Raw genomic sequence first — 12300 nt, 5'->3', positions numbered from 1 at the left:
GCCTGTGTATGTGTGTATGTGGCTATGTGTGTGTTTATCATAGTAGTGTGTGTATATGTGTATGTGGTCATGTGTGTGTTTATCATAGTAGCATGTGTATGTGGTTATGTGTGTGTTTATCATAGTAACATGTGTATGTTGTTATGTGTGTGTTTATCATAGTAGCATGTGTATGTGGTTATGTGTGTGTTTATCATAGTAATGTGTATGTGGTTATGTGTGTGTTTATCATAGTAGCGTGTGTATGTGTGTGTATGTGGTCATGTGTGTGTTTATCATAGTACCATGTGTATGTGGTTATGTGTGTGTTTATCATAGTACCATGTATATGTGGTTATGTGTGTGTTTATCATAGTAGCATGTGTATGTATGTATGTGGTTATGTGTGTGTTTATCATAGTACCATGTGTATGTGGTTATGTGTGTGTTTATCATAGTAACATGTGTATGTGGTTATGTGTGTGTTTATCATAGTAGCATGGGTATGTGGTCATGTGTGTGTTTATCATAGTAGCGTGTGTATGTGGTTATGTGTGTGTTTATCATAGTAGCGTGTGTATGTGGTCATGTGTGTGTTTATCATAGTAGCGTGTGTATGTGGTCATGTGTGTGTTTATCATAGTAGCGTGTGTGTGTGTGTGTATGTGGTCATGTGTGTGTTTATCATAGTAGCGTGTGTATGTGTGTGTATGTGGTCATGTGTGTGTTTACCATAGTAGCGTGTGTATGTGTGTGTATGTGGTCATGTGTGTGTTTATCATAGTAGCATGTGTATTATGTGGTCATGTGTGTGTTTATCATAGTAGCGTGTGTATGTGTGTGTATGTGGTCATGTGTGTGTTTATCATAGTAGTGTGTGTATATGTGTATGTGGTCATGTGTGTGTTTATCATAGTAGCCTCATTCAGCCAGTCATTGGTCTCACATACTACTTACAATTTTATCCTCACTCTCAGGTATATTCTTAGGCCAGCTCTGTTCTCAGACCTGAGATCTGAAAGTGAGAATGTCCACCCTCTTCCCCACTTACTTCATCCTTTTAGCCTTTACTACCTATGTTCATTTCACATTTACTCATGCTGGTGTGACCTCCTCTCCCCTCGACACCGTCTCTTCCAAAGTCTCCTCGTTTTCTCTTCACATGCTTGTAACTACTCATCTCTATCCCAATAACCTCCACCCACATGTATAAAGGCATGGGTAGAATTCCTTTACATGGATAAGTACAGTCACAGGGGAGAGATTTTTGCAGTAAAAAAGCCAGACCGTGACAATTATTCCATTAGCAGTCAATTATAAGCTTACACTGAAGGGCAACTTCTGCTGCAGAGCCTATAATTTTTAGTGCACAGTTAAATACAACACAAAGGGGTAAACACATCCCTAGCATCATACACTGAATGGAGAGAGTCTGAGAGACATAAAGAGATCTAAGGGATCTATATGTGCCTTGTACCAATCCAACAAATGAAGCTGACTTGTAAGTAGGCATATCTCAGAGCAGGGAACTCAAGTGAATGGACCCATAACCCTGTAGAGAGGAGAAAAGTGAAGGCAAAAGGAACAACATTATGGAACTGGGGCGAGTGACCAAGGAAGAGAAGCATAAGGACCTCCATTGTGTACTTGAGAATGAGAGAGGCTACCTTATGAAAAGGGATGTGTCTTGCAGCAGACTTGCGATTACTCAGGTGAAAGGGATGGACCGGAGAAATGTTCTCTTAATGATTCCGGAGAGAAAGCTGGTAGGGGAAGGCAGATACCTCTAATGTGTCCTTCCCTCTTTTTGTTTTTCTTTAAAAATGTACACCTGCTATTCAGGAGCCAGACAGCCTACTGTTTCAGTTGACCACACCAAACATGTAATAGGCAGATAAGTAATGGAGTATGTTTTCTACTCATGTGGAGATGTGCTGTAGTGGGAAGTTCTAATCTTAGTAATTGTGGATATGATTATACAGTTCTGGGGCCTCATCTCTAATCTATTCTGCAAGACAGGAATTCTGTTACCCTGTCCAGAAAGAGTGTCTGTTATTATTAACATAAATGTGGTATGTAATATGTTTGCAGTAATATATTGTATATGTGTGTGTGTGTGTGTGTGTGTGTGTGTGTGTGTATAAAAATTAATAGCAGACAAGACAGACCCTTTCTAATTAGCATGGATCAATTCATTTTAATTGTTATAGGAATATTTAAAAGCTAAATACTTGAAATATGCCACCCCAAGACCTACAAATATAAATATAGTCAGCGTATCTAGGAACATAAGAAATCAATTTATCACAGTAATAACTAGACAGCAGGAAAATCAATGCTCTTCACCAATGCATGGTGGCTGAAACTGACAAATGCTACAGACTGGTTAGGGGACAGCCACATTCATACAATATGTACACTAATTTATGATGGAAGAAGGATTGTAGCCAGGCCTCATAAAAAATACACCCAGAGGAAGTGAAAAATCACCTCTGTGTTATTTATTTTCTCCTTCCTTTTGCTCCCCATCCTCTTTTTCTACAATTTCTATTTAACAGACATTTTTATTCTTTTTTTTTTTTTTTTTTTGCAACCAGCGCTTTAACTTCTGATTTAAGCCCAGTGTTTGAGGTCATTTGCTTGATTTTTGACAGAGCCTTTTATTAAATTTTACTTATTCATTGAACCTATTGTGTATGGGGGGTGCTGGGGTTGAAGCAGGGTCTTCCATACTGTTCTACCACTGGACTGTATCCTCAGCTCTACAGGGTGTTTGACTTTGTCCTACGCTGTTTTTAAAGTCTGGTAACCCTCTCCTCTCTGCATATGGTTTCTACTGCATACTTATATGCTTTCCTAATTACCACTGAGGTCTTTTCTTCTGCACTCTGGTATCTCTTTCTCATCTCTACTCATTAAAAAACAGCTTTGATCTGTCCTTCATCTGATTTTCCCCCAAGGCTGGGACTTCCTTGGCTGTTCTGTCCCATTTCAGACTTTATGGTGGAACCTTCTGCCCCAAACTTAGGTCTGTTTGGGAAATAATCAAGAAAGGGGAGGAAATAAAAAGGTGGAGTAGCTGGGAGCCTGCCTGGAATCCCATCTTCCCCCTACTCTGTATACTATGGTGTTTTTCTCCTTTGCGTTCAGTTTTACAGGTTCTATGAAGGCTCCATGCCCCAGTGTAGGGTAATGCCAGGGCGGGGAGGTGTGAGGGAGTGGGTGGGTGGGTGGGTAGGGGAGCACCCTCAGAGTAGCAGGAGGAAAGAGAATGGGACATGGGGTTTCCAGAGTGGAAACTGGGAAAGGGGATAACATTTGAAATGTAAATAAAGAAAATATACAATCAAAGAAAAAAAAAAAACACCAAGCAGATGAAGAATGGCATTCATACAGTATCTCTGTACACTCTTGGTTTTTGCTGAGCCTCCTCCCACTTTCCTTAGTCTTTGGGGATTACTTCTGTGACCTTGTACCTCAATTTCTTGGAGACCACTGTGAACTCAACTTTGAAGAATGTGCCAGTCAGACATATCTCCATGGAGATCTATGTGTGCACTGTGGTTGCACAGGAAGAGGATTCACAGGGACACTGAGACCTCGATGCCTCCCTTGCTGGTCAAAGCCTTGTCACAAGGATACAACATGTGAAGACTCTGCTGACAGATATATTTGTCACTACTGGCCTGCATACACAGGTGCCTGGTGTGAGACAGACATAAATGAATGCAGGAGGAATGGGCCCAGCTGTCCTCAGAGGATCAAGAGGGTCACATTGATGGCCTGTCCTCATCCTTCAACTACTGTGGAGTTTCAGGCTACTCCCAGCAGCTGACTGAAGTAGATGCAGAGACCCACAGGCAAACATTAGATTAAGCTTGGGAAGTCTTGTAGAGTTGGGGGGAGTTTGAGGAACCTAGAGGGGATAGGGACCCCCCACAAGAAAACCAACAGAGTTAACTAACCTGGACCCTTATAGGCTCCCAGAGACTGAACCACCAACCAAAGACCATTCAATGGCTAGACCTTGTGCCCCACCCCCATGTAGGACATGTGCAGCTTCTCAGAACTCCCCCTTCCTAGAGGGGAAAGGGAGGAGGGATAGAGGGAGAGGCCATGTCAGCGGGGGACTGGGAGGAGAGGAGGGCTTTGGTCAAGATATGAAGTGTATAAATAAATTAATTAATGAAAAACAAATGAACAAAAACCAAAGGGTTAGACCCTGGGAGATAAGGAATAGCTTGTAGATTATTTAGATCGGTCAGATAAAGCTTTGTGTGGCTGAACCATCATAGTAAACTTTACATCTTGCCCTTGACTTTATATTTTTCAGAGAAAAATCTCCATCTCATTTAGGTAGCTGTTAATTTAGGATTCACAAATGTGATCTCACCTCAAGCACCATACAAAATTAACTCCAAACCTATAGGTAAAAATGTAAAAGAAGGTACCACCAGGTCTTTCAAAGAATCAGAACAAGAATACACATTTGCAATGATAACCAAAGGTCTTTATTCCTGTCTTTAATTTCATACAATCACATTGGAAAAATAGTTGTGTCTACAAATGTACTTTCAGCAAAGGAAGCCAATAAGACAAAATATTGTGAGTGATTACGGAAAGAGTATTTACTACTGGAAATCAAGTACTCCATTTAGCTTCTAGTTTACACATTCATAGCATAAGCAGAAATGAGAAGCTCCAGGTTGGAAGTTGGGCTTTTCCTAGCTCAAGCATCTCTGAAGAAGCCTTTGGGGATTGCAAATCCTAGTCAGAGAGATGAATTCATGAGAGATGGAGTCCTTATCACTGGAGAAATACAATTCTGAAAATCCTTTTCTCAAGTATCTCTTTTAGCCGTATTTTTGTTATTCCTTTAGATATCTTACTTTATGTAACACAGCAGCCTATCTGCTTAGCATTCAGATTTGTTCACTCTGATTATCTGTTCTGCTCTGTTGAATAGTTAACTATATGCTATAAATAAACACATCAATTTCCCTCGATTGCTACCCTTGCAGAAAGCTTCAGATAATTGCAATTAATCTAGTATCTAACTATCATTAAATATATTTTTCTTTGAAAGAATATATAGCATATGAAATTATAAGCCTTTCACGAGCTAAAGATGGATTTTAGAGTGCTCAAACAATATTTACAATGTAAACATCACAGTCATTACATAAAGGAAACCACAATATTCACAACACATTTTATTTGGTTTTGCTATGGAAGTTTTTTTCTTGAATTAGATATGTAGAACTCATAATGTAATCACTTGGTTGTTTTCCTTCAAGAATTCTAGAGAAAAAGAATTCAGAAACAATTATTAAATTTGTATTATATTAGTTTCATTCATTTACTAAACATCAAATTTTCCTTGACCTTTATCAACAGCCTCTGATTATATTGTGTCTGGCTGAGTCAAGAGAGAACTTTCCAGAACACTGACTGTAACAAAGGAACAGGAGGGTAAAGAGGCTCTCTACTTAATCATTAATTAAGAAACATTTGTGCCTTTCAAAAGTGGACCACATCTAGGAGGGCCTGAAGGATTTCTCCGAAGGCTCCCTTCCATAGTAAAAATGGGCTTCAATGAATGACCTTACAATATAATCTACCTTTATATTTGGTGTCTGCCATATTCTTTATCTGACAGAAATAGTCAGCTTACAAAGCAATATTATTTATTTCTTTTGGTGTTGGGCATGTAGTCCAGGGCCTTTTTGTAGGCGAGACAGGTGTTCTACCACTGAGATGCCTAGCTGTTATTTTTGAGCCAAGAAATGTCTACACATGATAATATTTTTATGGCAAGCTTCTCACCCCATGCTTCCTTCATAGATAAAGAGATAGTTAATCTAACTGATGGAACAAAATACCCTTGTAGATGAGTTCTAAAAACTTCTTTGCTCCCGATAGCTCTCTTTAAATCTTAGATGACCACATCAGAAATTAGAGTGGCCCACACAAAGGGCTAATTGTTTTCCTTTCTTAGCCTACTGGAATTGTGCCTACTTTCAGGTATTAGAAACTAAGTTCTGCTGGGGCTACCCATGCCCACCTATTTTATCTTTTCTTGGTTATTTCCATGCTAAGTGGTTGTATCAGAAATCCTGCTCTCCATAGCCCACTGGAGAGACATGTACTGATTTTGACACAGCTATATAACACCTTTCCCTCTAGCTAAGTATTGTGTATTCTGATAAAATAATGAAGTTATGAATGCTTACACAGCTTATGAAAGGTCAAACTTTGACTTTTGTCCCATAAAGTTTGCTATGTGGGAAGAAATATAATTAAACCCAGAATAGCTTGACATATCATAGTGTGCTTCTGTGATATTTCTTCACATTAAACCGCAGATCTAACAGGCAACCTTGGGACTACATCTTAAGCTCATAAAAGCAGCATGACTTGAGTTTCAAAACTAAGACACTTTCCCCTCAGGGATGTGGATCAGGATCCTCTGTGTTTGAATTTCACGTGGAAGAAGGGTAAATAGACAAGAAGTACCCTGCAGAGGCCAAACTCTTTATGGTGAACTATAGCTCTGTCAAGATGAGAACTGTGCATGTAGCACTTTAAGGTGTTCACTGCAGTGGGCTCTGCCTCAGGTAGAGGTGTTATGTGGGTTAGATAATATCTCTGGGTAGGAGGAGTTTTAGCCCTAAGATGTGTTTGCTCACTGACTTGCTCCTGTGTCTATTCTTCATGGTAGCTGTGTGGACACAGTGAGGCAGGCACACTCACCTCTGATCTTCAGCTCTGCCCAGAGGAACATTCTCATTATTTCTCTAGCTCTTCAAGGAAGTCTGGAGAATCTCCCTCGCTGCTACCGACCAAAAGGAAAATGCATGTGTTAAAAATTCCAGCTGAGGCATGTTCCGGAAACAGTTATAACGCCATGACTGGGTGATTGTTGGTGTTCTGTAAGATACACTGGGGAATCAATGATGATCTCTGTAGCTAGTGGTTGCCCATGAATTGTTCCAAGACCAAAGATCAGCCTTATGGAGTTAGTGAGCAAGGAGGATACCCTTGTCTGGTTTCAGTTAAATAGAACTTGCTTAATACTCACCATGCACACAAAGACAGCTAAAGTAAGAAGAGAGAACACTGGATTTCCTATTGCTGTGTCCAGCATTTATATACTTATACAGACATATGCTTTTAGAACTAGACCACACAGATACATCATGGATAACTGTAGTAAGATAGGGTCCATGGATATAAATACGGTAGGGTTACCTTGCATGACAAAATCGCTAACTGAACTTTAAATATTTTAAAAGGGAAAACTTGGTTAAATCATTCCCTGACTTAAACTAACCATTGTTTTAAACTCTGATGACATGGTACATTCAAATGAAGGGACCTTTAAAGAGCAGAGTTTCCAGGTCAGCATCCCCAGAAACACTGTTTTCTAATGGCTTTGGGTTGGCATTTGTGTATCAGTATTTTAAACCTGTGCCAGGGAAGCCCAAACTGAGAATGAGTAAGAAGTTCACCCAAAGCAGACAAAAACCCAGAAGGTGATGGAGAAATAGAGAGGTCTCCATAAAGAGGTCAACATTTGAAGGCTATCTATACATTTCCGAGATGATGAGTTATTTTTCCCCTACCTCCTCTTCCCATTCAGAATGGAGTTCAAGTATTTCTTCACAGCCATTTGCTTTCTAAGGCGAGTGTAGTTATCTGTGAAGACTGCATCAGAGTGTCGTTTGATTGGCACAGGGTCTTCCGAGATGCTACTGCTAAAGAAAGCAAGAACAAAAATGACACTAAAAACCATTGAGTAGGAGACAAATCTGTACCTTTTCCATTTGAGTTTAGTTCAGTGTGACTAGTTTGTAAATGTTTACTACTTGCTTAGGAAAAAAATATATGTTGAGTCAATAAATACCAAAAACTCTATCTCATCCTGGGTGGGTCCGATGTGTTTTACTCAACAACATGCATTATTTTTTTTTCTTAAATAAGTGAACAGTATCAGTGAGTTGTGAGGTTGAGCAAGGGAAATAAAATTCTAGGGAAAAAAAGCCCTAGCAATGGAATATTTGTCTAAAACAAACAAACAAACAAATAGCAAGTACTCTTTACCTGATTCGTTTGCCAATGAGTGACTCAAGATATTTTTTGGCAGAAATCTGACCCAGAAGTCTGCTGTAGTCACTGGTGAAAACTCCATCGGCATGCCTGGCATTTCTAAAGTAAGGGAGCAAGACAATGATTTTTCTGATAAAGTCTCCTTTTAGAGTTATCCTAGCTTTTGAATGACAAAGAAATCTGCTCTCCAAGGCTTGAGCCTAAAGGAAGCTCCCTAATACCATAGCAAAAGGAAACTCCAGTCACTTGGTGCATGGCATAAAATGCATGTCTCTAGCCCAGCATCTTGAAAGAAAGATGGCCATTTTATAAATGTACTTTATTTCTGTTCCATGGTAGGATATTTAAAATGAATTTCTCTAATAAATATTGAACTAAAATTCATTTATAGTTTCTATGTATCTGTGTAGTTTGTAATGGTACCTTAAATAAAAATATATGCAATGAAAAAAATGTGTTGATTTGGTACAACTCATCAGTATTGTGTGTCTTTTGTTACTCTTTCCATCAAAATAATGGGGGAACAAATCTATTGCAATTGAGATCTTAGGTCTACTGGTGAACTTCGTATGTACATGAGAAACCTTTGTGTTCTTGGTCTTCAGTGTGACGTCTGTGGTCTGTTCTTCAACACTACGCTAGGCAAGAAGTTTCAGGAGTTGGCAGCACTGTTGGATCCCTTGACTCTAAAGGAGAGATCTTTCCTTTGTATCTGTTCCTTCGTGGAATTCCAACTGCTTCAGTTTGACCTGGGATTTGTCTGATGTGAGCCACTGAGATGATGCTCAGAGGATGTAGATACATAATGCACTTACTCTACATTGTTACGACCTTTCTACATGGACATCTGAAACAGTTGCTAGAGATATTAACCAGACTGAGAAGTGTCATTAAAAAGCTATCCCTTTAAAAGATAAAACTGGAATATTTTGTCTTTTCAGATAGGTGTCCTAAGTAAGATAAACAAGAGTGAACCTACCTGGACACATCATAATAGGGTGTGTCATTTTCCGCTAAGACATTCTGCAAGATGTCAGAGTCTGCTTTCAAAGAGACTTGATCAGGGTCACCTGCTCCTTCAAACTGCACCCTGTCATCCAACCTATTAATGTAAAAGAAAACCTTGTTAGAAATACAATACAGATCTTTTCTCAAATGTGGTATTTATGGTCTGGCAAATACTTGAAACAGGAGAGCAAACTATTGGAACATATCCGTCTGCAAGATCAAGATAGGATAATTTGACTTGATGGCTTCCATGTTTAATGAGGTCATAAGTAGTAATTTTGTGTGAGCTCACAAAAGTGATGTCATCCAACCTGTCTACTTAATTCAATTCTAGTGAGGCTGTAATCAAAGCACGGTGTCCTGGTGTATTCACTATGCCCATTTGTGAAGCACCATTAGGAGGTAGAACAATTTATTCAAGGTGCAAACATACAGAAGGCAAATATTAAACACAAAACCTGGTACTTATTCATGGAAGTGGTGATCTTTAGTATCCATTGTCCAAATACAGGACAGAAGCAGTGTGCTCCCTGCTTGTCTCTTCCTAGTTCCCTAACACGTGTCACAGAACTTCCGATCAGCATGATCTATCTCTCTTTATTGATCAACCCAACAGTTACACACATTTGGTAATGGTTATTCTAATATGGTAAATGTAAGGAGTCTCCCTAACTCCTCATATCGTGTGTAAAGAATTTTGGTTATGACATATGGGATATAACCTACTTGTGGATGCATGTGTATGTTTAATGTCAGTGTTCTATTTAAAGTTTGTGTGTGTATGTGTGTGTCTGTGTGTGTGTGCATGTGCGTGTGTGTGTGTGTGTGTGTGTGTGCATGTGCGTGTGTGTGTGTGTGTGTGTGTGTGTGTAGAAAACTTTCAACAAATTTCTGCTCTAGGGTACTATGATATCTCTGGGAGATGATGGTGAAAGTGGCCATCTGTGGACTTGAGGTTGAGCAGTCAGTGTGAATTCCAACATTCCTGTGACTTGTTCATCCTCTGAAATACAGCCATTGGGACTCTAGTAGTCAGAGCATGATGAGGTTAGAGTGTTATACAGCATCAGAGATAACATTAGTTCAGGAAGATTGCTCACTATACTGAGCATAAGAAAAGGCAAATCCCAAAGACATGATGATTCACCTTAGTGACCCTGTGGATTAGAAAGCTGAGGTGTGAACTGGTGATTAACATAAGTCTATCTTATTTTAGGTTAAGTTGAGCTATTGTGTGATTTATGCATGTGAAGCATAAACTTTATTGTATCAAATAGTAAAACTAGGAATGTTTCAGTTCTAATAGAGAATACTATTAGGATTGTATATATACTTCCTCATAATCCTTACTATTGGCAGGGTGATTCTTCATAGACCAATTGCTAGTCAACAGAACTCCATGTGTGGATATATCATTAACAAAGTGTTAATATTACAATCACTTCTATTAAATATAAATTTAAATGAAGTTGGCAAGTAAACAGCTATTTTTTTTTCTACCAGAAACAGAACTGACCTGAGATGAAAATACATAGTTTAGAAATGGATGCACAAAACTGGCCACAGATGTTGTCTTTTATGTACTGGAGGTGAATTCCAGAGCCCAGAGTAAGCTTTTTTATTTTGGTTGGAAATAAATTTGCTCAACACTACAACCAAAGTATTGAAATAACTAATACATAACTTAAAATATAGCACTCTCAAAATAACATGTGGGAAATCTCATTTATATGCAGAGGGAATACCTGCCTACTTATGTGACTTAAAAGCACACTTTCCCAGAACGAAACTCACCTCACTGCAGAAGGTGGTCCAAAGAGAGGCCAAGCCAGTGACTGCGAGAACAGCACACCAAAGAGTGTCAGGAGTGCCAGGAACTGAGGCTTGTTTCTGGATTCCATCTCAGTGCCTCTGAAAAGAGAGAGGATGCTGGTTCTCCCAGCCACACTTGGCAACATTAGGGAGGATCTAGCAATACTGCCAAGGGCTGTTGCAGAGTTGAGAAATGGTCATTTCATCTTCAGGAATGAGTCAAACTTACTGGCATAAGACTAGTTTGTAAAATAATGTTAGCTTTATAGCACTCGTTTGGAAATGGGATATATCTTCAGGGTGAAGGCATTTGAACACGGGCTCAGCTCTCTTTTGTCCTTGCCTCTGCAGGTACGCAGTTGACATCTATCCAAGGCCATACTTCTCTTGTGCTGGAGGCAGCTAATGTTAGACTCAGTGTTTTTGACAACAGAGTTGTCATAGCTTAATGTCTTTTCTGTTGAAGGAAACAGCTTCAAGGAATTTGTTGGGTTCCCTCCCCCCCTTTAAGCTATAATATCTGATTGATGTAAAACTGGGATGTTACCCACTTCATTTTTCTTCTAGCTAATAGCTTTCATGTTCATATTTACATGTATGAACATAAAGTATAGATTTCTATCATTAAGGAAAAATATTGCATACATATTACATTTAAATTCTTATTTTCTCTGTATTCACGGTAGATACCACTGATAACTTATTTCTTTAAGCCAAGGCCCAAGCAAATTAGTTCAAGGATAAAAGTGAATGCCCTCGGAACTTGGCATTGGTACAAGATCCCAGGAAATCAATTTATATGCATTGATGTGTAGAACCCATGCATCTTGCATTCGATCCATCCACATGCTATATTTCTAAACACTTTCTAGCTAACATACAGGTGTTCATGGGTTCTGTCTCTTGTTACCTATAAAAGGCTCAGCACTTAAAAATTAAGTGATAAAGAGAGTGAGTGGTTTCTAGGTTTGATCTGTCTAGAAACAGAAAGAAAATCTCTTTAAACACAGGTTGAAAACCCCAGAAACTAATGCAGCAAGCCGAACGCTTTGCTCAAAACTCTACACACAAGCAAACTCGTCTCACTTCAATTTTAAAAGGCAATATTTAATGAAAGGTTAAAGCAGGACTAAGAATCCTCTAAGCAGATGGGTTCATAAGCGAGAAATCGAGGCATCTTCGTTCAGTGGCTTGTCATGAGGTTATTTGGCTATTGCAAAAGACGAACACTGTAAAATTCTTTTTAGGAGAGAAAAATTGAAAAACCCCCTATTCAAAAATTCCAAAGGCTAAGAGGAAATGAAGAAGGGGAAGATTTTACTTACCTTTGGCTGTTTCCTTTAGGCAGGGCTCTTTTCTGTGTATGGGAGCTGTCTAGGGTGCTGAAGTTCT

The 12300-nt window shown here is 39.1% G+C and overlaps 1 protein-coding gene across 4 annotated transcripts; it reads right to left on the bottom strand.

Annotated features, from left to right (window-relative positions):
• Positions 1 to 6768: 6768 nt before the first annotated feature.
• VIP (vasoactive intestinal peptide) lies at positions 6769 to 10997 on the bottom strand (the record flags this gene model as incomplete). Of its 4 annotated transcripts, none has more annotated exons than XM_080941872.1 (5): positions 6769 to 6814; positions 7605 to 7736; positions 8083 to 8187; positions 9068 to 9190; positions 10891 to 10997. In XM_080941872.1, the coding sequence occupies 5 exons, from the start codon at positions 10995 to 10997 to the stop codon at positions 6769 to 6771; spliced, it is 513 nt and encodes a 170-aa protein (XP_080797998.1). The 4 variants fall into 4 exon arrangements, with proteins under 4 accessions (XP_080797998.1, XP_080797999.1, XP_080798000.1 ...); XM_080941873.1 differs by having other exon boundaries at positions 6769 to 6811; XM_080941874.1 differs by having other exon boundaries at positions 7605 to 7733.
• Between the last annotated feature and the right edge of the window lie 1303 nt (positions 10998 to 12300).

Source organism: Micromys minutus (genome assembly GCF_963924665.1).
Source record: "Micromys minutus genome assembly, chromosome: 30".
Taxonomy (NCBI): Eukaryota; Metazoa; Chordata; class Mammalia; order Rodentia; family Muridae; genus Micromys; species Micromys minutus.
Note: the sequence above shows the minus strand (reverse complement) of the source record. Positions and strands in the feature narration are given on the sequence as shown.